This window comes from Macrobrachium nipponense, chromosome 1 (assembly GCF_015104395.2).
Source record: "Macrobrachium nipponense isolate FS-2020 chromosome 1, ASM1510439v2, whole genome shotgun sequence".
Lineage (NCBI taxonomy): Eukaryota > Metazoa > Arthropoda > Malacostraca > Decapoda > Palaemonidae > Macrobrachium > Macrobrachium nipponense.
Genome location: NC_087200.1, coordinates 198665590 through 198692874, shown reverse-complemented (window position 1 = coordinate 198692874; position 27285 = coordinate 198665590). Strand labels below are relative to the sequence as shown.

The 27285-nt window shown below is 39.3% G+C and overlaps 1 protein-coding gene across 2 annotated transcripts in view; it reads right to left on the bottom strand.

The window, feature by feature from the left end:
• LOC135220009 (glycine receptor subunit alpha-2-like) overlaps positions 1-27258 on the bottom strand; it is a 65360-nt gene extending 38102 nt beyond the window's left edge. The window contains exons 1-5 of one of the 2 annotated variants that reach the window (XM_064257296.1): positions 27048-27258; positions 23049-23161; positions 10461-10643; positions 9429-9926; positions 800-1406 (exon numbers count right to left, since the gene is read on the bottom strand). In XM_064257296.1, coding sequence (XP_064113366.1) covers positions 800-1406; positions 9429-9926; positions 10461-10643; positions 23049-23161; positions 27048-27126 — 1480 coding nt within the window. In that variant the 5' untranslated portion in view covers positions 27127-27258. Of the gene's footprint in view, positions 1-799; positions 1407-9428; positions 9927-10460; positions 10644-13077; positions 13161-23048; positions 23163-27047 lie in introns of those variants that run through there. The other variant, XM_064257297.1, reaches the window with a different exon arrangement.
• Positions 27259-27285: the final 27 nt, after the last annotated feature.

Below are 27285 nucleotides of genomic sequence, written 5' to 3'. Positions count from 1 at the left end.
TTTGTGTGTGTGTGTGTGGAAGGTTATTAATTCTCTAGGTGTATTGGATTCTAGGAACTTATTTCCTTTATAATCCCTGTCTGTAATTTATATGACCCTTCCTTGTTCACTCTTCTTATGTATGTCAGTCTGGTAAGTGAAAGACCCTTAGTCGAAAGATCTCGTAGCACTCCTTCATTCCTTCTACCTTTATTTATATACTATTCATAATGTTCCAAATTTTTGTGATTCAGTTATACATACACGTATATGTGTGTCTGCATGACATATATATGATATATGATATGATATGACATGATATATAATATAAATATATATTATATATATATTATATATATACTATAATAATATATTATTATATATATATAATATAATATATATATATATATATATACATATAATAATACATTATTATATATATGATATTATATATAGTATATATATTATATATATATTATATATATATATAATATATATATTATAATTATATATTATAATATATTTACACATGTAAATTTACATTATTCATATGCTTACCATTCAAGAATGTATTCAAATGTGGTCAGAAATATTGGCTTAACCCATAATTCATCTGTGCATTAGGTTATTAGGCTACAAGAATGTATGGAAATTGTAAAATGTTTTTTATAGAAATTTTAAAATAGATATTAATATTTGAGGCCAAGGCATGTGGAGATAGCCTAATGCTTTTGATTGTTAGTGAATTGGTGAAAAATTCCATGCAAATGAGAGCTATCACAAAAGTGACAGAAAAATAATAATTTTGATTTTAGCTAACCTTGGCTGTATATATTTGTTGTTCGAACATCGGAGTCTTCGTCACGGATGCATTCTGTTCGGGATCCCTCACCAACGTTAGTATATAGATTGTCATGAGCATTACTAAAGAAAACTTTAGGTTTCCATATCTGTGACACAACAGAGTCTGTGAGTATATTCAGAGACCTGTCATCCTTCAAATTCTGGCAAGTAAGCCTGGTGTCCTTCCAGCGTAGTGTAAGTTCCAGTAAGACGTCAAAAGTAAGGGAATCTGTTTTTATTTGTGGAAAATATGTGATGTTAATTGTGAATAGTATATGTAATGGCTCATTTTTAGTGATGGGAGGTGGCGGAATATTTTCCATGTATCCTTCTGGGATACTAAGAAGCGAACAGCCTGCCTCATCACTCTGATCTGAGCAGTCAACCCTCAGATCACAACGGTTATTCACGTCAATGCATGTACCATCACTGCAAGTGAATAAGCCTTTGCCACAAATAGAAAGAGTAAGGTTTGCTGTTTCTCCAACTGCCAGGTTGCATACTTTGGAACCCATTGTCCAAAGTTGTGTACCATATGGATACATCCCTTCTTCAGGTGGTTTCCACCAGGCAACAGCTTCAACCTGTGGATTTTGAAGAGGATCACAAATTGTTAATGGGAAAATTGATCTATTTAAAGTAACATTAATTTTTTCTATACATATCCCTTATTACAACTTAGCCTGATTCATATATCCCACAAATTCCAAGCAACCTTTATCCAGTTTCAAATAAAAAACGGAGCAGGGCTTGTTAGGTTGGTGTAGGTATACCAAGTTCTTTAGGTTTCTGGTAGTTAATAAGTCACTGTTCTTGTGTAGGTGATTTCATGTGGAAGATTAGGTTTATTCCAGTCTAGAGGAGCTAGGATGACAGTTTGGTTAAAGTAATGGGTAACAAAAGGATGGATCTGGAACAGAATTTTGTGCAGATGGGTAAATTGTGATGGAAGAAAGGAGGCGATTCATAACGGATTGGAACGAAGATAGACTCACTTGTAGAATCTGGTTAGAAAAGACTTTCATACTCCTCCCTGACTAATCAGGAGGAACAAAGGACCAATAAAACATAGCAACTTCAAATGCAGAACTTGTAAAAAAAACTTCATAAAAAGGAAAGCTTAAAAAGGGAGTTGCAGAAATTTGTTGCAGAGGCATAAATAAAGGTGTTTTCATCAAAATTTTGTCAATTGAAAATGTTCCTGATGAATGCACATGCCCACTGCTTGCTTACTGGGCTCATCTATTCATTTTTCTTCCACTGTTGATAAAGGAATCTGGGAGTTCGTGTGATGTACAAATTTAAATAGTGTATTTGTCATGAAACAGTTTCAATGCCAGCATGAAGTGAAGTAGTGGCCCCATTGTAGATTTTGTTGATGAATTATAATAGGAGCTATGAAGCATATGTGTCGGTATTACGTATTGCTATTTAGTACAGAGTACTATGGATTATTTGGAATCCCCAACAACTTGGGTATTACTGCAGAATTACCAGGTTTGATTAAAATGAAAGGTAAAATTATAGGTTCAAGTTACAGTACTAGATTATTTCTGATGCTTGATCAGCTAAAAGGGAGTGATTGATATAATTTTACATTATTCACAAAATGATATTGTCATGATACAATAAAGTTTGTTCATACTTACCTGACAGATATATATATATAGCTGTATTCTCTGACGACCGACAGAATTTCGAAACTCCCGGCAAACGCAGTGGTCGGCTAGGTGGTTAGTACCCATTCCCGCCGCTGGGAGGCAGATACCAGGAACCATTCCCATTTTCTATTCAGATTTTCTCTACCACTGTCCCCTGAGGGGAGGTGGGTGGGTACTTGATTATATATATATCTGTCAGGTAAGTATGAACAAACTTTATTGTATCATGACAATATCATTTTGTTCATGACACTTACCTGCCAGATATATATATAGCTGAATCCCACCCACCATTGGAGGTGGGAAGGGACAGAATAGAAGGATTTTGGAAACACATAACATGCAGATGATTGACATCTTGGTTCCTTACCTGTTAGCATAGCTGACTTCGTGATTACTGTCACCCAAGCCTGCTTCTGCTTAACTAGAATTTCCAGCAAGGTCACAATGTGACCTGTATAGCTGGATAGTTCTAGATGATCTGTCAACGGGAGCGTGACCACAATGTGACTAGACCATATTGACCATACTGAAGACAACGAAGCATAACAAATACCACCTAACCTTAGCCAACTAAAGTAGTTTCCCATAACTTTTAGCGCTAATTAAAGGGAAGACCGCCTAAGCGGCCCCAACCTACAACCATAAAAACAAACCCATAATTAAAATCATACACATCCATTTTCTAAAGGATGGGGTTCGTATTGCTTCTCGTCCCCAATACTGTATCCGCGGAAATGTATGGTCCAAGCGAGTAGCAATTCTCATTTGTCGCCTTCACATCTCTGAGGTAGTGTGAAGCGAAACACAGAGTTGCTTCGCCAAAATGTGGCACTCAGGATATCACTGAGTGCCATATTTTTCTGAAAAGCCACCGAAGTAGCTACCGCTCTAACTTCGTGAGCATTAACTTTTAGCAGTTTAAGATCACCATCTGTGCAGGACGAATGAGCTTCTCTGATGGTGCTTCTCAAGAAGAACGCCAGTGCGTTCTTAGACATTGGTAATTCCGGCCTCTTGACCGAACACCACAGGTTGTCTGACGGGCCTCTACATTGTTTGGTCTTTTCCAGATAAAATTTGAGAGCTCTGACAGGGCACAAAACTCTCTCTGGCTCTCGTCCGACGAACTCTGATAACCCCCTGATATCAAAGCTTTTAGGCCAGGGGTTGGATGGGTTCTCGTTCTTAGCTAAGAACGAGGGGCTCAGCGAACACACCGCATTGTGTTCTCTGAAACCCACATGTTTACTCATAGCTTGAATTTCGCTAACCCTCTTAGCTGTTGCCAGAGCGGTTAGGAAAACAGCTTTTCTAGTTACATCTTTCAAGGAGGCAGCATGCATAGGCTCAAATGGGGCTGACATTAAAAACCTTAAGACAATATCCAAGTTCCATGAGGGAATCTTGTCTCGTGGAGCTTTTGAGGTTTCAAAGGACCTCAATAGATCGTGAAGATCCTTATTATTTGATAAATCCAAGCCTCTGTGTCGGAAGACCGTTGACAGCATACTTTTGTAGCCTTTAATCGTTGACACTGAAAGTTTGTCTATATTCCTAAGATGTAGGAGGAAATCAGCAATCTGGCTCACAGAGGTCGTGGAGGAGGAAGTATTTTCCCTTCTACACCAACTTCTGAAGACAGCCCACTTCGATTGGTAGACAGCTTGAGAGGATGTTCTTCTAGCGTTGGCAATAGCTCTTGCCACCGATCTTGAAAAACCTCTCGCTCTGGCCAACTTTTGGATAGTCTGAATGCAGTCAGACTCAGAGCGGAGAGGTTTCTGTGATACCTTTCGAAGTGGGGCTGTCTGAGTAGATCGATTTTTTCTGGAAGTGTCCTTGGGAAATCTACCAGAAATGACATGGCCTCTGTGAACCAGTCGCTTGCAGGCCAAAAGGGGGCGATCAACGTCATTTTTGCTCCTTCCGACGCCGCAAACTTCCTTATTACCTCTCCCAGGAGTTTGAATGGAGGAAAGGCGTAGAGATCCATCCCTTTCCAATTCCAAAGCATGGTGTCTATCGCTATTGCTCCTGGGTCCAGAACCGGAGAGCAGTAAATAGGAAGCCTCTTCGTTTTCGCTGTCGCGAAGAGGTCTACCAGTGGACGTCCCCAAAGTTTCCATAACTCCTTGCAACTCATTGGATGGAGAGTCCATTCGTTTGGAAGCATTTGATGTTGACGGCTGAGAAGATCTGCACGAACGTTCTGCTGTCCTGAAACGAATCTCGTTAGAATCGTTATATTTCTTATTTTCGCCCAAAGTAAGATTTCCCTCGTTATCCTGAACAGGGACTGAGATAGAGTTCCTCCCAGTTTTTTTATATACGCGAGCGCCGTGGTGTTGTCCGAGTTGACTTGTACAATTGGTCCCACAATCCTCGACTCGAAGCATTGAAGTGCCAATCGAATTGCTTCTAGCTCCTTGAGATTTATGTGCCAGGACCTCTGTTCCCCTCTCCAGAGGCCTGACACCTCCTCCTCCCCCAGTGTTGCTCCCCAGCCCGTCATGGACGCGTCTGAGAACAACACTAGGTCTGGGCTCAGAACTTTGAGGGACATACCTTCCGATAACTTGACGGGATCGGACCACCACTTCAAACGCTCTTTGATCGACTGAGGGATTCTCAAAATCTCGTCTAGGTCTTTCTTGTTCTTCCAGTTGTCTGCTAGGAAAAACTGAAGCTGTCTGAGGTGCAGCCTTCCCAGAGAAACAAATTTGCCTCTCCGCGAGGAAATGGTCCCCAAGCAGACTCATCCATTCCCTCGCCGAGCATATTTCCTTCTCTAAGAAGACCGATACTTTCTCTAAGCATTTTAGCTGACGTTCTATGGATGGAAATGCATTGAACAAAAGCCACTGAAATCCATCTGAATCCCCAGATACACGATGGACTGTGTGGGAATCAGATGGGACTTCTCGAAGTTGACCAGAAGACCTAGGTCCTTCGTCAGCTGTAATGTCGTGTGCAGGTCCTCCAGGCACTTTTCCTTCGACGTGGACCGGATCAGCCAATCGTCTAAGTAGAGTGAGACTCTTATCTTCGAGAGATGGAGCCATCTTGCTACATTTCGCATTAGAAGCGTGAATATCATAGGGGCTGTACTCAGCCCGAAACAGAGAGCTCTGAATTGGAAGACCTGTCCTTTCAAGACGAATCTGAGGAACTTCCTGGACCGAGGGTGGATCGGAACATGGAAATAGGCGTCTTGGAGATCCAAGGACACCATCCAATCTCCTGGTCTCAGGGATGCTAAAACAGACTGTGCAGTTTCCATCTTGAATTTTATTTTCCTTACGAAAAGATTCAGCCTGCTTACGTCTAGGACAGGTCTCCATCCTCCCGAGTGCTTCGGAACCAGGAAAAGCCTGTTGTAGAAGCCTGGTGAGTTCCGTGATACAACTCTTTCTACTGCTCTCTTTTCCAACATTTGATCCAAAAGGTCTAACAAGATCTGTTGCTTCGAGTTCTGATAAGAGGGCGAAAGGTCTATTGGCTCTATGCTTAATGGAGGTTTTGATAGAAACGGGATCTTGTAACCTTTCTCGATCACTTCGAGTGACCAAGAGCGAGTCTCGCCCCGACTGGTGCCTGGGGGGCCGAAAAGTCATTTCTTTCCCCTGGTTTTTGAGGGGGCTCTGCCCCTAGGGAAACTTCTCCCTCGAGCAGAGGCTCTCGAGGAGGCTCTTCCACGAAAGGGCTTATAATTCTTCTTAGAAGCTTGCGTGGTTCGTGAAGATGTCTGATCAGTAGGACGTTTCGAAGACCGAGACAATAAGTCCTGCGTCGCTCTTTCTTGGAGATTCACTGACAAATCCTTTACCATCGATTGAGGAAAAAGATGAGCAGAAAAGGGAGCGAACAACAATTCTGCTTTTTGCGCAGGTGACACTGACTTAGCTGTGAAGCTACAGAAAAGTGCGCGTTTCTTCAGGACTCCCGACGCAAAATGTGATACCAGTTCGTCGGAGCCATCCCTTACTGCCCTGTCCATACATGACAAAATACTCGCTAAGTCCTCTAATGAAATAGAATCTGGGCTTCTAGACTGCACATCCAAGACGCCCAAACACCAATCTAGAAAGTTAAAAACTTCTAGAGTTTTGTAGTCCTTTGAGATGGTGATCTATCTCTGACATTGTCCAAGAAACTTTTGCTGATGCCAGGTAAGATCTTCTAGGCGCCTCCACTAAGTTGGCGAAATCACCTTGTGCAGAAGAAGGGACTCTTAAACCTGCTTCTTCTGTCTCATACCACTTCCCTGATCTTCCACTAAGCTTTGTGGGGGGAAGTGCAAAAGAAGTCTTGCCCTTCGTCTTTTTGGATTCCATCCAATCGTGGATTCTTTAAAAAGCCCTTTTAGTTGAGAGTGAAGTGGCCATTTTAACAAAATTTGGAGTCTTCCTTGCCTTCGAAGAGGTTAGCTGCGAAGGTGGAGAGAGAGGAACTGGAGCTCGAAACTTCTCGGGAAACAAATCTTTTAAAAGGCGAGTTAAAGTCTTATAATCCACAGAGGATGAGGTTGTAGGATCCTCCTCCTCTTCTGAGACAGGCTCGCTTGACCTGTTCTCTTTTTCCCACGGTGACTCTATGCATCGGACGCCTAGCGTCCTCAAAAGCGTCCTCATTTGCGTCCTGGAAAGCGTCCTGATATGAAGGACGACGAGCATCCTTATTAGCACTACGCCTCGCGTCCTCAAAAGCGTCCTCATTTGCGTCCTGACGTGATGGACGTCGTGTAAACGCTCCTTTAATACGGTCTTAAGTTGTAAGAAGCCTCGCGTCCTCAAAAGCGTCCTCATATCTTTCTTCTGAACTAACATTGTGAGTTTCAAGTCTATCCAGCCAACATTTACGACACCGAGCGTCCCGAGAAGCGTCCTTACGAGCGTCCTGATGAGTAAGGCGTTTCTTCTGTCGAATACTCTCTTCCTGCAAGCCAAGATTAATTCCTTCCAATTCTACTTCCGAGCGATCCTTCTGAACGTTCTTCGACTCTTGGAAAAGACGACGGCCGCCTGTGCGACATCTTATGTCTTTTTCTCTTCCGCCAATACTTCTAGAGACTCTATCAGTAGGACTGCTTGCGCGTTCCTGAATGAGTCGATGAGGTCTAGTAGGCGACGAACCAGAAGAGGACGAAGAACGAAGAGAAGCCGAAGGAGAACGTCTAGATTTCTTGATGGGTAGCCATAGATCTTTTTTACGACTACGCGATCTTTCTTCTTTCTTGGCGAAAAACGCATCCAACTGCTGTCGAATCGCTACGAGGGCCTTTTTTGATGGTGAAGAACCATATGATGGAATGATCCCTTGAGAAGAAGATGGGCGAGGGGACGCCTTCTTCCTTCTCTCCGAACTCGAATCAGGACGCTCAGAAAGCGTCCTGAATCTCTTATGTGGGATACTGTCTTCGAAGTCTTCCGGGGAAGACCGAAGCGTAAATCGAGGCGGAGAACGCTCTCGATCTCCCGATGAAACGTCCTCTTCCGTAAGACCTTTCCTAAGAGGGCGAGAAAGACGATGGCCGCCAGTGCGACGTCTTACGTCTTCCTTACCACTCTCAATTGGAGAGGCTGCGTCCTCTTCCGTAAGACCTTTCCTAAGAGGGCGAGAAAGACGATGGCCGCCAGTGCGACGTCTTACGTCTTCCTTACCACTCTCAATTGGAGAGGCCTTCCGAGATTCCCACCCACGATGAGGTGAGGACGTCTCGGAGGAAGAGAAGCATTCCTTCAAGATTCGAGCTTGCGCACGATCTTTGGCAGCCAGGGATGCGTCTTCAGGATCTGCCGAAGGGACGCCAGACCGGTGTTTAATTCCCGTAACCCTCCTTCGGCCTTCGACATGTCCATTCCCTGTGTTCTGGGAGTCCGACAGAGGTCTCAACCTGGAGGCATTATAGGACCGATCTGACGCCCCCTCCACATCACTAGGGGCACCAACATTATCACTACACTTTTGCACATTAGATTGTAGCACTCGCATTTTCGATTCAAGGTTCCGAATCGATTCCAAAATGGTAGAAAGGGCATTCCCTTCGGTAATGATCACTTCCTTATCTGAAGGTGAAATTACAGGGTTATGCGTAACATTTTCTACAGTTATGTTAGATTGAGCAACTTTATCCCTTTGACTTTTGACAGAAGCACTCCTGGAGGAAGACCTCCTAATTCTGTCACGCTCAAGTCTACGAATGTAAGATTCATACGCCTTCCATTCCACATTAGTTAACACTTCACATTCTTTGCACCTATCATCCAACAAGCAAACATGCCCTCTACAATTCACACACACCGTGTGAGGATCTACCGAGGCTTTTGGTAGCCTCACCTTACATTCTTCTACACCACACACACTCTGAAACTAGTAGAACTAGATCCAGACATCTCAATTCTAAGAAAAATCAAAAGCAAAATCAAAATCCAAACCACAATAGTGTATGCCAAATCACTAAGCCAAGTCCGAAACCAAAAGACAATCCAAATACTCAAGTGACAAATGGGGTTTTCAAAATCCTAGGCGGAGGTCTGTAAACAGTTGTTTACCGACCGGCGACAGAGAAAAATCTGAATAGAAAATGGGAATGGTTCCTGGTATCCGCCTCCCAGCGGCGGGAATGGGTACTAACCACCTAGCCGACCACTGCGTTTGCCGGGAGTTTCGAAATTCTGTCAGTCGTCAGAGAATACAGCTATATATATATCTGGCAGTAAGTGTCATGAACAAACATATGATTTTGTTAGTAAATTTAATAGAATTGAGTCAAAAAAAAAAAAAATACCACCACCACCATAATGAACATGAATTTTATTTAAGCCAGATTAATTCCCCTTAAATTCATGTTAGATTCTTCTGCCATATGTATTTAGCATTTGTGTACACTTTATATGCACAAATACTTAATGAATGAAATCACTAGATATGTAAGAAACTCACCTTAAGAGACTTCAACACCCAGGCTTCCATTTCAGTATCCCAATATATATCTGAGTGAGATAGACCAATGAAGGATGGACGGCCACCTCTTTCCTCTCCCAAGTAATATTCAAAGTTAAATGGTGACTTGGTACAGATTGCAGGGCCTTTCAAATATATAACCTTGAGCTCTTCAAATTCACATGGAACACAGAATTCATATGAGTCAAGGCATCCAATATCGGACCAAGCTCCTGAGGGGTTTTCATACACCATTACGAGACAGTTTTCCATCTTTCCACCATTAGGTCGATCTCCACGCCATCTACCTTGCCAGGGAAGTGTTTCGTTTCTTTGCAAGTATCTCCACACCCCTTCCTCTTGTTGGTCCTCGGCACCCAGCCACAAATAAGACGCTCCTATTTCACCAGAGCAGTATTGTGCATAACGTTTTGAAGAGTTAAATAGCCATTCATTCTCTTCTTCATTTTTTGGGACTGCCACAGTTCCACCAAAAATCTGAAGAAACAGTAGTGATGGCTTTGATAATTTGTTGAGTACTGTATAACCATAGCCAAATAAATTTACCTTATAGTACATTACTGAATACTGAAACTAAACATATTGTATACATGAAGTACTCTCAGAATGATTAACTGCAATATGACAAATATTTAACATAGCATAAGGAACTACAAATTACAGGCAGTCCCCAGTTATCGGCGGGGGTTCGGTTGCCGGGGGTGTGCTGATATGTGAAAACCGCATTAATCGAAACTCAAGTGATTTATGGCACCGATAACCAGTTATCAGCAACATAAGCACCCTTATGGCACTGATAACTGGAACTTGTCCCATTATGCCGCTATAAATTGCCAATTTTATGGCTCTAGACAAGCCCCATAAAACCGGATCGGTGATAACTGAGTCTGCCGATAACCGGGGACTTCCTGTAGAAGTTTTATATGAGATGCTGGAATATTCTAGGGTTAAGTGGTCCTTGAGGTCATTGTTATTTATTTGTGATGACATGAATCTGTCAAATATTCTTACTTTGCAAACCTGCATAGCACGTCCAATAGTAAAACGATCTGGAAATATTACAAGTCTTCGTTTGCTTTGATTGCAAATCTCTTTCTGTTTGTAAGTTACCCAAGTGACATCACCACTTATTTTCCAGGATTGATGTGTCCAAGGCAATGCATCCCCCTCTTCTTGATGCGTACATTCTGACATCTAAAATGGAAAAAATTGAGACTTTGATGAGGAGTTATCTTAGCTGAACCCTAATTCTTTGTATCCTGTTTTTAAAAAAATTTAATGAATATAAAAGTATTACCCTTACATAGCATCTTTTAGCATCTGCAAGTCCCACTCTATAACCCTAGTAGAATGAAGAGGAAGTTTTGTACTACAAGAGTATATGATTCCTTAAGAACCCTAGTAGCTTCCTGCCTTGCTTCTTGTGATGTGTGAGCAAGTACCCCAAATAGAGGTGTAAGGAATTGTTCAATTAAGGAAGATGCTAGCATTAAAAGGGAGGGAAATTGGACCTTCTGAAAAAGATAGATTACCCACAGTCATAAGTATGATCAAGGGGCTGAAAGCTAAACAGGAACCCTATTCCTAAATTAAGTCTTGAAGCTGTACAGTAGCAGGCCCTAAATGAGGCATGCACACTCAGCATGCAAAGCTTCAAGTGACCTGAGAGATCTGCTCCTAATAGGATGTCATGATGAAATTATTAGGGAATGAAAAGGATGAGTGCCCCGCCACCAAAATATTGGAATATAACAATAAAAGGTAGCTGAAGTAGATTTCCAATTCCAAGTGGTAACCATTGAAACAGAATTGATGTTGAGGTTTTGCAGAAGTGATGAGATTGAAAGGGACCTGGTCTTGTGTAACTGAACAGATCTACTGGGGGGACACCATTAGCACCAGGTTTCCTGGCAAAGAGACCAATCTGTCGGAGGAACCTGGTTTTGGCTTGTGCGGAGGGATGACAGCGTGCTTGCCTGGCGCAAATCTTGGAACAAGCATGACATCATTTTCCTCTGCACAGTTAGTGATAACAACACTAGGTTGTGCAGGCTTCTTGTACAAATACATCTGATTTTTTCAGGTGAGCCACGGTAATAAAATTGTTAATCTGACTCAAACCTTTTGCCTGAGAGTTGTGAATGAAGGTCAGCTGACCCAAGAAGACTGCTGCCTGAAGCATCATTAAAATGACGTGCTGCTTTCTGTCCTACAAAAACCACATTCCCGAAATCTGTAGGTCCAACAGATGGGCACCACTCCTCAAGCTGGAAGTGCCCAAGAACAAAAGAATCTCTGTATAGATGGAAGTCAAAGGGATTCCTTAAGCTCCTGAAATATTGCTGTAATAAAAGATCAAGCAAAACTTTTGCAGATTCTTCTACTGGAAAGGAGTCTGGTTGAGAGACAAGATTCCATGAGTTGCTATGGAGAACTGAGTAAAAAGACTATTTTTAGTGGTGAGGATATGCCTATGTAGGTAGACCTGTGCAGGTATACTTGAACTTTAGTTTTGGTCTTCAATTATCAATTCCAGGACATGATTCCAATTTCTGAAGGGAAACAGCAGTGTTAAGTGCTAGGCTCAAAGCCAGACAATATAATCTGTGAGCTTAAGCCTGTATGAGAGCCTTACAAGAATCAGAAACTCTGTTATGAAAACTTATCTGAAGAAAAGTTGGCAGCAGACAAGTGAATCATTACAGGTTAGCATATATCAACAAGCAAGGGTCTTGAGGCAGTCACATGCTTGGAGGCAGGGACGCAGCTGGAAGCAGGTGCATTGTGAGGGGCAGGTGAGTGACTGAAGGTAGCTGTTTTAAGGGAGTCCTATGCTATCTGTACCAAGTAACTTGACAGATGAAACAGAGGCCTCGACACTAGGGCTTGGCTTAAAAGGAAAAAACTAAGCAGTGTGTAAAAACCCAGTTGAGTTGCTCATGTGGTTAAAAAACACAGAAGCATAAGCCTCCTCTCTAGGGTGGAAAAGGCAAATGAGAAGTAAAAGTTTCAAATAAGATGATGGTGTATGTGTGCCTCGACCTGATCCCGAGGAGAAGAAAAGAAAATAATTTGGTTGGTCCTGGTATTCATTCTCTAAATGGCTGGACACAGGTACATGTGGAAGAGTGGTACAAGTAAGACCATAAGTAAAAATAAGGAAGAAGTCATTGGCAGCGCTGACGGACTTTGTCAGGTAAGGGAGGTCTCTCTCACAAGAGGATAGCCACTCACACAAACTGAGGAGCCATAAGCAAGGTAGGAACCTTCTGAAGCTTCAGAAGATGTGAAAATTGCCACACCCATTGCAGCTATCCTATAACGCTTCTTATACTTGTAGTTTCATACTCTGATAATAGTTTCATTATGTAGAGGGGGGTCTGAATCTGAAAAATAGAGGAACTTTGCATAGGAATTCAGAGTTGACCTTGACAAGACTACAAAGGTGATGGGAATCTCTGTCAAAACTAAACATAAATGACCTGAGTTTATCAGACACACCAAAGGTCCAAAAACATCTACCTACACAAAGGAATATAATACAGTCAGTAAAGGGGAGTATGGAAAAAAGATGCATAATTCTTACCAAACTGATCCTATCAAAGAAAAGACCCAAAACAGTACTCACATTACAATATCCTGAGGCTATCAACATTTATTTTGTGCTGAAATCCCTGGCTAAGATAATTGTCAGAAAGTAATGCTGCAATCCTGCAGGAAAAATATCAATGGTGAGAAAATATACATAAAATTTCTACTTAAACTCAACAAGTAGGAATAAGATATCGACCTGTGGAAAATTGGTAATTTTACCTCTGAAATTCTTAGGTACATTTCATATATGATAGCAGAAGTATCTTAACAAAGCAATGTCATTAGCAAATAAAAAAGTAGTGATAAACACTGTAGTGACAAAAATCTTCCTCATCCTGTCATGTACTAAGTTCACAAGAGGACAATCATGAGGAAGTGTCACTAGCTAAAGAAAAGTTGAATTAAACGATGGATATCCTACTTGCAATCAGGTTTGGAAACAATAGCCAGCAAACATAAAACATTCCAGAATGAAAAATATGTGGTTGAATCAGTATGGCATGCAAGTGACAAATTTTATAATTGGAAAAAATATAATAATGGAAAGTAAAAATTAGGAACAAGACTTATTCTAATCACTTATTTACTCAACAAGGAGTTCTGCCCTAACCATAACAGAAAACATTTAGCAAAGCATCTTGCATACTGACCCATAAACTGAGTAGCGCAACCGTCTACTAGCTAGATCTAAAAAGAGAAAATACACCAAAAGCAACATTTGAAAAACACACTGTGGACACACTCACAACATTGATGAGTTGTCTACAGAAAAGGAAGAAATGAAAAGTACCGGATGCTGACACTGAATTGATTGTAGTTACAGGTGTATAGCAAACTAATAACGGGGTGATGGTTGGATTTAAACCAGAGAGAGATACACTTTGAGCTGAAAATTAAGCATGAAGGAAAGTGCAGAATAGAGGTAAGAACCACATGTGCATGCGCCGACCCACCAGGAGTAACAGATCATCTTTTTAATGGGATTGGAATTCCGGGATTTGTGTAGGTGCACAGGTAGGCTATGAAATAGTGATGGGTTTGCAATAGCACACCTAGGTTTTCGTGTTGGGGTCACCTTAGGAGATGATGGTATGAATGCCTTATGTTTTAGAGTTTTTGTTTTACCATTAGTATATGAATATTGTCCTCCTTTCTGAATGTCTGCATCGTCTCAGCATTTTTATCTCTTAGCCAGTGTTGATCAGAGTGGTGGTTTCATTTTTTGCTGCCATTGTAACTATGGCATGAGGCCTCTTAATACTTTCAGAGTTTCTGTCAAACTACACAATACTGAGAGTGGTGGGGGTAGGCTATTAAGTCTTGATCAAATATCATCAATCTTGCCTTGATGGAAACAAGCATTACTTGATTTTTGTTTGATCAAACCAGAACTTTCAAGCCAGTTTGAACATGTTTGGATAGTTGGTCAAACTTATTCTATTGCATCTCAGTTGTCATTGCATTAAGGTCAGATGCAGAGGTCTTCAGACAATGATGCACTCCCTGTAAGTTAAGTTATTTTGGAGTGAGCTCATTGAACTATATAAGGAGTATCCATGTCTGTGGAAGGTAAAAAGCTCAGAATACAGTGATCAGAAGAAGATGGGGCCAGTACACGATATTCTCATGGAAAAATTCAGAGATGGATGCCACGGTACCCGAGGTTCAGTGGCAAAGAAAATGAATTCAACGAGAACAAGTTTTTAGAAAGGAACATGAAAAAGGTGATGATGTCAGTGAAATCTGATGCTGCTACAGATGATTTATATGTTCCCTCTGTGAATAAAAGTCCTACATTGTATGTTCGTCAAGATCAAGACCCCCTCGACTTTGGACCACCTTTATGGGGTGAGGGGGCTCTTGAACTTCCAGGACTTTGTTCCTGGGTTCAAATTCAAGAGTCTCGAATATCATTAAGTATTTATTAGGATTAATTTTTTTGGAAAATTCCACAAACATTAATCCAAATAAATCAAGTGGAAAATTCCACTTTTGCTAAAATTTATTGGACCTGATGAATAGAAAAAGGTATCATAGCTGGGATTGGGTTTATATCCGAAGCCAAATAGTGTGAACTGTGGTAGGACCATCAACTACCCAATGATGTTCGGACCTGAGACATATCAGATTGATAGCTCAAGGGTGGAACTATTCTGTGGGCCTGGGCCACAGATTCCAGGGGGCTCTGGTTCTGGGAATAGGACTCTCAGCATTCTATCAGGTTTACCCGTAACTTGATTAGGTTGGGGGTGACTGCATTCTTGTAATACTCTCACTCATAGCAAGCAGGTTTGGCTTCCATTTGGGCCACTCTAATCTTGTTGTGCCATCCCCCTTGGGGTAGATTAGGTATGCAGACATTTGGGAATCGGTTCCTACTTGTGTTTTTGGTGGGAGAATAAACACAACAAAAGGCTGATGATATCTTTTATAGGTTTTCGGGTTTAATGCGCTTTTTTTATTTATCCAGTCCTTTATGACTAGTGACTCAAGTTTCGTGTACCCCTGGGCCCTTTGATGACAAGACTTCAACACGAATGACAACTCTTAGTATGAACTTGACCATCGATGTGGAGTGCTCCAGTGGTGGTACTACCTCACAGGGTAGTCATCACCAATTGTAAATTCGCAAGTGTTGGAACACTGGATAATTTGAAGGTATAATATGTAGAGCGCATTACCTTGGAATGTGACTATGAAACTTTCTCTGCTTCATTTGCTACTTATGGTAAAATAATAGTTAAGAATGAACTTTGACGAAAATGAAGGAAAATAGGAAGCATGGGTAACTTTTGAAAAACTAAATTAACTCCCGAAGAAGAAGGGACAACATTACAAACATCAGCCTGGTGGCCTCCCAATACTTCCAGCAACGAATCAATGGGAGAAAAGGAAGGAGACACAGGAACAACACTACTATGGGGGGTGAATACTGCAGGAGACGAAGCAACAGGAAGAGGAGAAAAACCTTCCCATGAAGGAAGAGTCGAAACCCTCCGATGCTCTCTCTTGCTATAAAACAACTTCCACTGCTCTTTAGGCCATGCCCTGCATTCCGTGCAAGGACTCGTTATAGTACAAAAATTAGAACGGCACCTCCTACGCGTAAAGTGGGGATCAGTCGCCGCCGAAGCCAAAAAACGAGAACACGGAAAACCTGGAATTCAGGGGCACACACGTTGACGAGGCCGAAAAGGAGCAGAAGCCATAATAACAGCCAAACACACACTAAATGGGCAAAGAACCAGGTAAAGGCCAAGAGAGGTTAAACACAACTCTCGCCCAGGTGGTTAAAGAAAGACTGACGTAGTGGCGTAGGTGAGTGGCCCTTGACCGCTCTTCACACGATCTACGAATGTGTTGCCAGATATCACAAGATTCCTTGCTTTCATCTGTTTTTTTAACCAGATCCAGCTGGGCGCTAGAAATTATCCCATTGTCAAGACAGAAGGTTTGTTCGCATATGAACAAACAAAAAGCTGCACTTGAAGCTAGCAACAATATTAATAATATTTTTGTAAATCGGCTGTCAAAGGACCACTGTCTGACAAGACCCCTAAAAACATGAATGTTTATAGACCTTCTCAATGGGTGCAAATGGCTCAGCCAAATTTGGAGTATAGTGCCACTCTTGAAAGAACTCCCAAACCTTCAATGTGGTCGCTAGTATCTGCTGGGGAGGAAAATTACAATTACTACAAATTTAAGATATCGATATGGGTAACATCTCAAGGTTTGGTAATGGCAATGTTCTTATTCATGCCTAATCAAAAACCCAATTATATATGTTGACACAGAAGAAATTCGAGAAAGATGACATGATAAAAGAAATTTGACCGCACAGTAATTTCAGTTATGGAAGAGGAATAGTATTTGACAGAGACATCAAAAAATTATAGTGTAACTATCAGTCAGCTCTAGAATTGTTTATGGGGAGAAGTCTTTAGGTATGGTTGGAGTGAGACACATACATATACACACACACACACACTCTTACAGGCGTAGAGAGAGAAACTAGATGTTGCTGAACCCCTTCAGTCATTTACCTGTTCATTGTGGAAAAGGTTATTTGGAGAAATGCAGTTTGATGAAATTGTCTCATGGTTCTCTTTTTAAAGAATTTTTTAAAGAAATAAATACTTTATTAGCATTAGGATAAACACTATAAAAATATGCAACCATTCAAGATAAACAAGATATTCTTTTAAGTAGAGCTTTGCATTAGCCATACACACTATCCAAGGGGAATTCTGGGGTGTTAAGACACTTTCAACACCTTCACTGAATTCTTGGGTATATTCAATCAAATGTTGCTGCTTCTCTTTGTAGGAAGGATCATGTCAATATTATTGAACCCACTATTTTTCTTGACTATATTACACCATACACACACACATATATATATATATATATATTAGAAAATGAACTGTAACCTATACTGTCAACACATAATTATTGGCTTACATGATAGGGGGTTAACATATCCTGTTATGACACTCATGATTATCACCATACCAAAATAACTTTGAAATTTTGATAAATTTTAAGTATTGTGTAATGAATATGACTGATATACAGGCAGTCCCCGGGTTATGACGGGGGTTCCGTTCTTGAGACGCGTTGTAAGCCGAAAATCGTCGTAAGCCGGAACATTGTTAAAAACCCTAAGAAAACCTTTCTTTTAATGCTTTGGGTGCATTCAAAACTATGTAAACTGCATTCTTATTGCATTTTTCATCAAAAAAACCTTCAAATATTGATTATTTTGCATTTTTGGTGACATATTTCTTCTGCCAGATCAGTGTTGTAGGCGCCGTAACCCTGGAAATAATTTCTGATGAATATAATTGAAAAGTGCCTTAACCTCGGCGCTTTTCAATTATATTCATCAGAAATTATTTCCAGGGTTACGACGCCTACAACGCTCATCTGGCACAAGAGATATGACACCAAAAATGCAAAATAATCAATATTTGAAGGTTCTTTTGATGAAAAATGCAATAAGAATGCAGTTTACAGTTTTGAATGCACCCAAAGCATTAAAAGTATGGTTTTCTTAGGTTTTTTGACGATGTTCCGGCTTACGACGATTTTCGGCTTACAACGCATCTCAAGAACGGAACCCCTGTCATAACCCGGGGACTGCCTGTATAATTATAGATACAATGCTAATGATAATCCCATAGTCAAAAGTTAAATGGAATCTAATTAAATAAACTTCTGGTAAAAGTAAGACAGTAATCTTTGTTACAACAACATAACCCGTTCAGAATTCTTTTTTTCCACTGTGTGTGTGAGAGTCTTACTCCAACCATACCTAAAGACTCCTTCCACTAAAACAACACTACAGCTGGTTGGTGGAAACTATGCTAACCGAGAAGGAGCCCTTCCCCCAATCCCCTTAGTAAACATTATTACCATACAATTTTTCGAAGTCTCTAAGGGAGGTGTAACAGGTGGACTTGTTCGCAACTGTACCATCTTGTGTCAATTTTGGAAATGGAAGGGTCAAAGTTGAATAATTTTCCTCAAAACCTCTACAGTGTTGTAACTTTCTTCAATTCGGTCATCCATCCAGATTCTGCACAAAAAAAAAAAAATTGTAACAATTGCTCAGCCTCTGAACATGGTCCTTGTTTGAAACAACAAAAATGTATTGTGAACTGGATCATACCCCATCCAATAAAAATTGCAGCCAATATAAATACGAAGAAGTAGCTGTATGTAAAGTTAATACTGGACATAACAGCATTAGCTATACTAGAAGATTAATTGGTCAGACAAAGATTTATGCTATGGCTTTGAATTCCACAGCCCCTATATAAACTCAAACCAACAATGTAGCACCTTGGCATGCTTTAAAAGTAAGAACTTTTTAGACTAAGACCCAGTCATCTGGTCTAGGTGCTCAGCCTGCTAAGGTTGGAGCACCCCTCTTTAATGAAGATTTGCCCAATTATACAGCAGAATCATCCCCAATTGACTAGACCTTCCCTTTGTCGTTACCATCTCTGCAACAAGAGACCCTTCTCAAGGAAATGGAACAAGAACAAACCAAAGGTCCAAAGAACGTAAGAACTCCATCCTCTCCTCCACCTGCTCAAAGTATGGACATTTCAAAACCCCATATAAAGTGTGACAAGAGTGAGGCCAATAATGAGGGTGCTTCTACCTCAGAAATAGCCATGGAATAAAGTTCTTTGGTTACTAAGAAAATAGTAGTAGAAGTCTACTCTGCTCCATATCAGAAAGGTAATAAAACCATAATGGATGTAATCAGAAGCCACATATCTAAAGGCAATCTAAAGAAATACCTACAAAATTCCATGAGGAAAATAAATAATAAGATAGTAAAGCTTACAGTGGAATTGCCCTTGTCAGATCCTAGCACTAAAAATTCAATCTGAACATATTACAGTGGAACTCTAAGGGACTAAGGACTCGTTCAGAAATTCTAAAAGTATTACTGCATGAGCATAATGCAGGGGCAGTGCCTCAGTGGCGTGGTTGGTATGGTGTTGGCATCTCACCTAGGTGGTCGCAAGTTCAATTCTCAGCCATTCCATTGAGGAGTGAGAGATGTGTATTTCTGGTGATATAAGTTCACTCTCGACATGGTTCGGAAGTCACGTAAAGCCGTTGGTCCCGTTGCTGAATAACCGCTGGTTCCATGCAACATAAAAACACTATACAAAACAAAACAAACAAATAATCCAGGGGTTGTATGTCTCCAAGAAACTAAATTAGCTGATGCAGTATACAAATATACAATCCAGGACTCAACTGAGATTTAAGTATTAGGTGAGCCCCACTGATGAGGCCCGTGCCATGGAGGTGTTGTAATAATTGTTACTAAAACATTACAACATTTTATTGTTCCCCTGAACACACAGCTTCAGGCAATAGCGATCTGGGCTGCTTTTGACCGTGAATGGCAATCTGTTCTCTTTACCTTCCCCAAAGATGTAGGTTCACTCTTAGTGACATTCAAGGTTTAATTGATCAACTTCCTCCTGCTTTTTTACTACTTGCTGATTTTAATTCTCACAATCCACCTTGGGGTGGACATTTATTTGGACAGAGGGTAGAATTATTGATGACAATGTTAATAATAATGATCTTTCACTTTTTAATAATGGTGCTATGACATATCATGTCTACACAGGTGATCCATCTGCTATAGACTTGAGTATTTGCTCTTCTTCACTCTATTTGGATTTTAACTGGTCTCTAGATGAATTTCTACATGACAGTGACCACTTTCCCATTCATCTGAAGTTCGTTAGAAATGGGCCCCCGAATTTTCCTATTAAATGGAAGGAAAAGGAAGCAGACTGAGTCAAATTTCAGGAATGTGAGTCCTTCTATGAAGGCTTATGAGTACTTTGCCTCTGAAATATTGAAGTGCTGAAAACTCCATGCCTAAGACCAAAGAGAAACCTCACAGACCTGCTGTTCCATGGTGGGATAAAACCTGTGGTAATTTGAGGAAAATTACCAGGAAATGTAACAGCATTATAAGTCCACTCTATCTCCAACAGCAAAATCTATTTACCAATGAGCTATGGCAAAAACAGAGAAGATATTTTTTAACTGAAAAACTGGGTGAGCATTTCTCTGAAATATCAAGTTCTAGGAAGTGTTCAACTTAGTTCCAGAATATTAGGAATTTAACCATGTCTATGAATTTGAATTCTGGAAATGTTGAATCTTATAATGCCAAGTTAACTTTAGGGGAATTAAGGGATTCTCTGTCATCATCCGAATCGACATCCTCTGGGAATGGTGACATTCTGTAATAGCCTACTTAAAAATTTTCCAGATTCAACTAAATCTTATCTCTAAAATCTCTTGACAAAATATGGGAAACTGGTATTCTTTCCCCCCTCTTGGAAGATTGCAGTTTTTGTTCCCATTAAGAAACCATTGAAAGGTCCACATCTTCCTACAAGCTATCTGCCAATATATCTTACAAATTGTGTGAGCAAATTGTGGGAGAAAATGGTGAATTCTAGACTAATAAGGCATCTAGTGAAAAATGGTTTATCATCATCTGTCCAATTTGGATTTAGAAGTCGTTCCACTCTGGATCCACTACTAAGATTATCAACCTAAATTCAGCAAGATTTTTAAAAACGCAGTCAGACTGTTGAAGTCTACTTCGATCTCGAAAAAGCTACGACACTACTTGGCGTTTTGGCATTATTAAGGGGCTTCATGACATAGGAATACAATGCAATATGTTAAATTTCATCAGCTCATTTCTAAGTGATAAGTATATTAAAGTTAGAGTTGGAAATACCTTGTCTAATGCATTTGAGCTGGAGGAAGGCGTCCCACAAGGCAGTGTATTGAGTGTCACCTTATTTGCTGTGGCTATAATCAGCCTTGTTGAAAGTGTCTCACCTTCAGTAAAGGCATCTTTGTTTGTAGATGACCTTGCTAATATGTCACTAGCTATGATGGTATTGCTGCTTGTAATTTCTTGCAAAAGTCTGTTAATGAAATGAGCATCTGGGACATGTTTCCTGTGCTATGAATTGTATAAAACTTAATGGTTTGTTCAAATAATTTTGTACTGAACTCATGTGTGTTATGCCAGTTTGATCAGTTCCATTTATCAAATTAGTTTGACAAAACATTTAAATGTGTAAGGGGGCCTTATAGGCCATTGCTAAAAGAGTTTATGACTGGCCATCTTCCATCCCAGGAAATGCTTTCAACACATCTACTGCATGTTACTTGCTTTTCTGAACATCAGTATTCACATTCTACAGTCCCTATACCGTACAGCTGTGGTCTGCTGATCAAGGCAATGTTAACTTGCCTGTTGATGCCAATTAATCTAGGAGAGACTGTAACACTCTTTTCAGGTTACGAACCCCATTATCTTAGTTTCAAATAGTTTTATTGTTGTATTTGTGCGAATATTTTATTTTTCACTGGTGTGTGTTTGTGTGTTTTCTCGAGTTAGCTCCATCTTTTTTTTCACTTGTGGCATTATAGCTGCTCTAGGAGCAAGAGCCCGTGCTAGCACAAAGCCAGCTAAATCATATCCAACCATCACTTGTGGCCGTTCTTTTCAGTTCCAAGTTTCCTCTCAAGTATTGGCAGTCATAACAAAGAAAAACTAGTGGGATAGAAATGATTGAAAAAAGTGCTATAACCAGTCCGTGATTTTGTTTTTAAGTCTGGTTGAAGTTGATATCGATACTTGTTCTCTCATAGTTTCATTTTTCCAACATTTCTTATAAAAGCCTGAGTTAGATTTCTCCCAGGCTGGCATGGCTGCTGTCTTCCCGTGCATGGAAGGGTTGGAGATGTTGTTGTTTAAGATTAAGCTGGCCTTATGCCAGCACGGGCTCTTGCTCACAGAGCAGCCCATAAAAAAAGGGTTGGAGAAGCAAGGTATTCTTCGCTTACACGGATAAGTCAGTAAGCATCTGTAATATTTTCATTTCAACCTGCATCCAGTGAAGAGGAAAAATGTACTTAAGAGTTTTCAAGGCCTGTAAATATTCATAGGCATCTCAGTCATTACCAAAAAACTTAGCCGTGAAATTGTGATTGTGCTAAAATATTCTAGATGCACTAACTAGAGTGATTTTTTCCCCTCTTATTATATTGACTCCAACCATTCTAGATGCACTAACTAGAGTGATTTTTTCCCCTCTTATTATATTGACTCCAACCAACTATAGTAGATTCACATCAAACATGCATCCAATGTCTAGGGCAGTCACTTACGATGCTCCTGATTGACTGTTGATCAGCCAATCACAGGGCTGGAAACTCTGTCTCTCGTATCCCTCAGGAGAAGTGCAACATACATCTCGCCTATGTGAACTCTCTCGAGAGACTGGGAGTTTCCAGCCCTGTAATTGGCTTATCAACAGCCGATCAGGAGTGCCGTAAAGGACTGCCCTAGACATTGGATGCATGGTTGATGTGAATACTATAGTAGATGATGCATAGAAATCATGACCAAATACGAATTTTACTTACCTTTTGTATGGTTACTTTATTCAACTCTCTAGACCAGAAATTAAGCTGAGTGATTTCACCATTGTAACTTTGGTCACGCTGAAATCCCCCACCGGGTTCATCCTGTTCTTGCCCTTTAATTAAGGAATAGGATTATTATTAAATATATATATATATATATATATATATATATATATATATATATATATATATATATATATATATATATATATTATATATATATATATAATATATATATATATATATATATATATATATATATTATATATATATATATATATATATATATATATATATATATATATATATATATATATATATATATATATATATATATATATATACACACACACACACAGTGGACCCTCATATTTGCGTTCTCCAGATTCGCGGATTTCTCTCGGGAACATTTCCCTGCATTATTCACGGAAAATTCACGCATTCGCGGTATTTTTCTATGAGAGATATCCACAAATTCCTGGGTTTATTTTATCAATTTCCTCATTAAATGCACTTTTTGTGATAAAAACTTAAAAAAACCAAGTGTAAAAATTGTTAATGGGTTTTTCTTGAGTTTTAACTAACAAAATAGGCTGCTATTAGCGTTTTTATAGGGTTCCAAACATTCGCGGGTTCTAACTATTCACGGGGGGGGGGGTCTGGTGCACATCCCCGCAAATAAAGGGGACCACTGTATATATATATTTGCAGTATAACTTTAAGTATGCTTTGTTTTATATCAGTTTTAATTAGGTACACATGTAAGAAGCACCTATTTATGCGTTAATTCTCATTAGTCTTCGATTTAGTGCAATCATTGACTCATATAAAAGCAGAAGTCGTAGGTACAGTTCATTGCTTCATGTATAACTTGAAACAGGAAAAAAGATAAGCTCTTCATACAACTTAAATGCTCAGGTCAAATGTGCTAAATTGAATTTGTAATTGCCCTTAATTAACCCTTAAACGCCGACTGGACGTATTTTACGTCGACATTTTTTGTCTCTCGGGTGCCGATTGGACGTATTTTACGTCGACATACAAAAGTTTTTTTAAAAATTCGCGGAAAAATACTTTTAGGCCTACCAGCCAACACTCTTGAATCACGCGCCTTGGGGGATGCTGGGAGTTCACGGATCAAGGTGTTGTTTTGTTTACAATCGTTACGCAGGCGCGCAAGCGCGAATTTCTTTCTTGCCGCACTAAAAAGTATCTGCGACACATCTCGGAAATTATTTCGTCACTTTGACATAATTTTTTCACCATTTTAAATTAGCCGTTACATGGAGTATTATATATGAAAATGTGCGCATTTTTATGTAGAATACAACAAAAAAATACTCATGATTGTAGCTTTTATCAGTTTTGAGATATTTCCATATAAATAACGATAAGTGCCAAAATTTCAACCTTCGGTCAACTTTGACTCTACCGAAATGGTCGAAAAACGCAATTGTAAGCTAAAACTCTTATATTTTAGTAATATTCAATCATTTAACTTAATTTTGCAACTAATTGGAAGTCTCTAGCACAATATTTCGATTTATGGTGAATTTATGAAAAACTTTTTCCTTACGTCCGCGCGGTAACTCTTCCGAAAATAATCATACATGCGATTGTGGTAATGTTTGCACCATTTTAAATTAGCCGTTACATAAAGTTTTATATATGAAAATGTGCGCAATTTCATGCACAATACAACTAAAAACAACCCACGGTTGTAGCTTTTATCAATTTTGAAATATTTTCATATAAAAAATGATAAGTGACAAATTTTCAACCTTCGGTCAATTTTGACTCTACCGAAATGGTCGAAAAACGCAATTGTAAGCTAAAACGCTTATATTCTAGTAATATTCAAGCATTTACCTTCATTTTCCAACAAATTGGAAGTCTCTAGCACAATATTTCGATTTATGGTGAATTTATGAAAAAAATAACATTTTCTTTACGTCCGCGCGGTAACTCTTCCGAAAAAATCATACGTGCGATTGTGGTAATGTTTGCACCATTTTAAATTAGCCGTTACATAACGTTTTATATATGAAAATGTGCGCAATTTCATGTATAATACAACAATAAATAGTTGAAGGTTGTAGCTTTTCTCATTTTCGAAATATTTGCATATAAATCACGATAAATAGAAAAAAAAACCACGTTCGGTCAAATTTGACTCTACCGAAATGGTCGAAAAACGCAATTGTAAGATAAAAATTCTTACAGTCTAGTAATATTCAGTCATTTATCTTCATCGTGAAACAAATTCGAAGTCTCTAGCACAATATTTAAATTTATGGTGAATTTTTAAAAAACTTTCCTTCCCTCCGCGCGCGGATTCTCCGCCACAAATCTCCGAAATGCGTAAGTCCCATTCTCGGAATATTTGCTCCGTTTCATATTAGGCATTTCATAGAGTTTTATATATGAAAATGTGCGCAATTTCATGTAGAATAAAACGAAAAATATTTGAAAGTTGTAGCTTTTCTTATTTCCGAAATAATTGCATATAAAAAAATATATATAAAAAAAATTCGACATTCGGTCAACTTTAACTCGTCAGATATGGTCGAAAACTGCATTTGTAAGCTAATATTCTTACAGTATAGTAATATTCAATCATTTGTCTTCATTTTGAAACATATTGGAAGTCTCTAGAACAATATTTAGATTTATGGTGAATTTTTGAAAAAAATATGTTTACGTCCGCGCGTTACGAATTCATGCATTATTTTGTGATAATATTTTCTCTGTGTTGCTTTTATCGTTTTACAATTTGTTATATACCAAAATGATTTAAATTTAGTGTACATTACAACGAAAAAAAAGTAACTTGTTACCTTCAACCGTTTTGCGCACAGCGCGATTTGAATATAATTATATATGAAATTTCGTTTTTGCGCTATCATATATCGCATTATTTATATATGATAATGATAATTTTTTTCATTTCTGATGGTTGCATACTAAACTTCAGGCAATGACAAAAAAAGGAGCCAAAATTGAACTCTTAATCTTCAAAACTAAGCACGCTATGATTTTTTGAAAAAAAATATTTTTTCCGATTCCGCGCTCACTCTGAAACGTCTCCGGCACACGGGAGACATTTTTTTTTTTACCGCTTCGGCGTTTAAGGGTTAAGCTAATATCTTAATAAGTTTTGTTCTGATTAGGTGATGTTGTTGAATGGTAGAAGAGTCATTACAAAGTTACATTTGACAAATTTAAACATAATTTTCTCTTCAAAATCAGCGATGGAGTTGTTCGATTTAGCAGTAGGTTTTGCCCTTGAAACGAAAGCAGCATAAAACTGAATTTATTGTTGTATTGTCCAGATACAGTTGAATGGAAAGTAAATATTTCAGATAACTGAGAAGTGAGTAGATGTACTGTGCTCAAGTATTGGGCAGTTTGATGTAAAGTTTCATCTTACATTATGGTGAGTTCAAGTTAATGTTGTTATAGGGTCGTTAAATTTGATCATTTCAACCTGCCTCAAGGACAATCAGTTTATGGTTAATTCAGCCTTTTGGTGCGATGAAAACAACTTGCATTATGGATGATGAGAAGGAGTAGTAATTTGAATGACATGCACGACGTACCAAATGGCTTATTAAATGCTGAAGATGACACCATAGTTTTCAGTGCTTATAAGTAAAGTTACCTTAGCTATGTAAACTACAAAAGCTGTTGGGACTCGCAGGCATTTTGACAATTTGTCAAATAATGAAAGTAAAGAAATTCCCGAATCAGTTATGTTGATTCAAAGGCAATTGCTAATAAAGGAAACTTTTAGTTAGCAAATTATGTGGTAACTGATTACCTACAATACCATCTGTAATGACAAAATCTGAGTGAATCATATTTTTCTTCCCTTGGGTTTCTGTAGGATTTATGGTAATGTATGCAAAATTGATATTATTACAATATTTTTCAAGTTCATGAGAAAATGGCAGTCAGTACTGAATACAGTCCTTGAAATATTCTAGTTTTGAGATTTACCAATTATGTAAACACCATTAGCTCTTAGTGGCACAGTTGTTGTCGGAAGAGTCCCATTGGTGTAGATTTGCCCATCCATAAATATGACCCAGTTTCCAGTCTGGAAAGCATACGTGAAGCAGAAGTGCACCCACTGCCTCACTTCTGTTATGATGCTGGAGGTAGCCCAGTTGCCATGGAGTGACACCTTGTATCCAGTCCTCCAGTGATCTGATCAGAAAGAGAAACAATTACTACT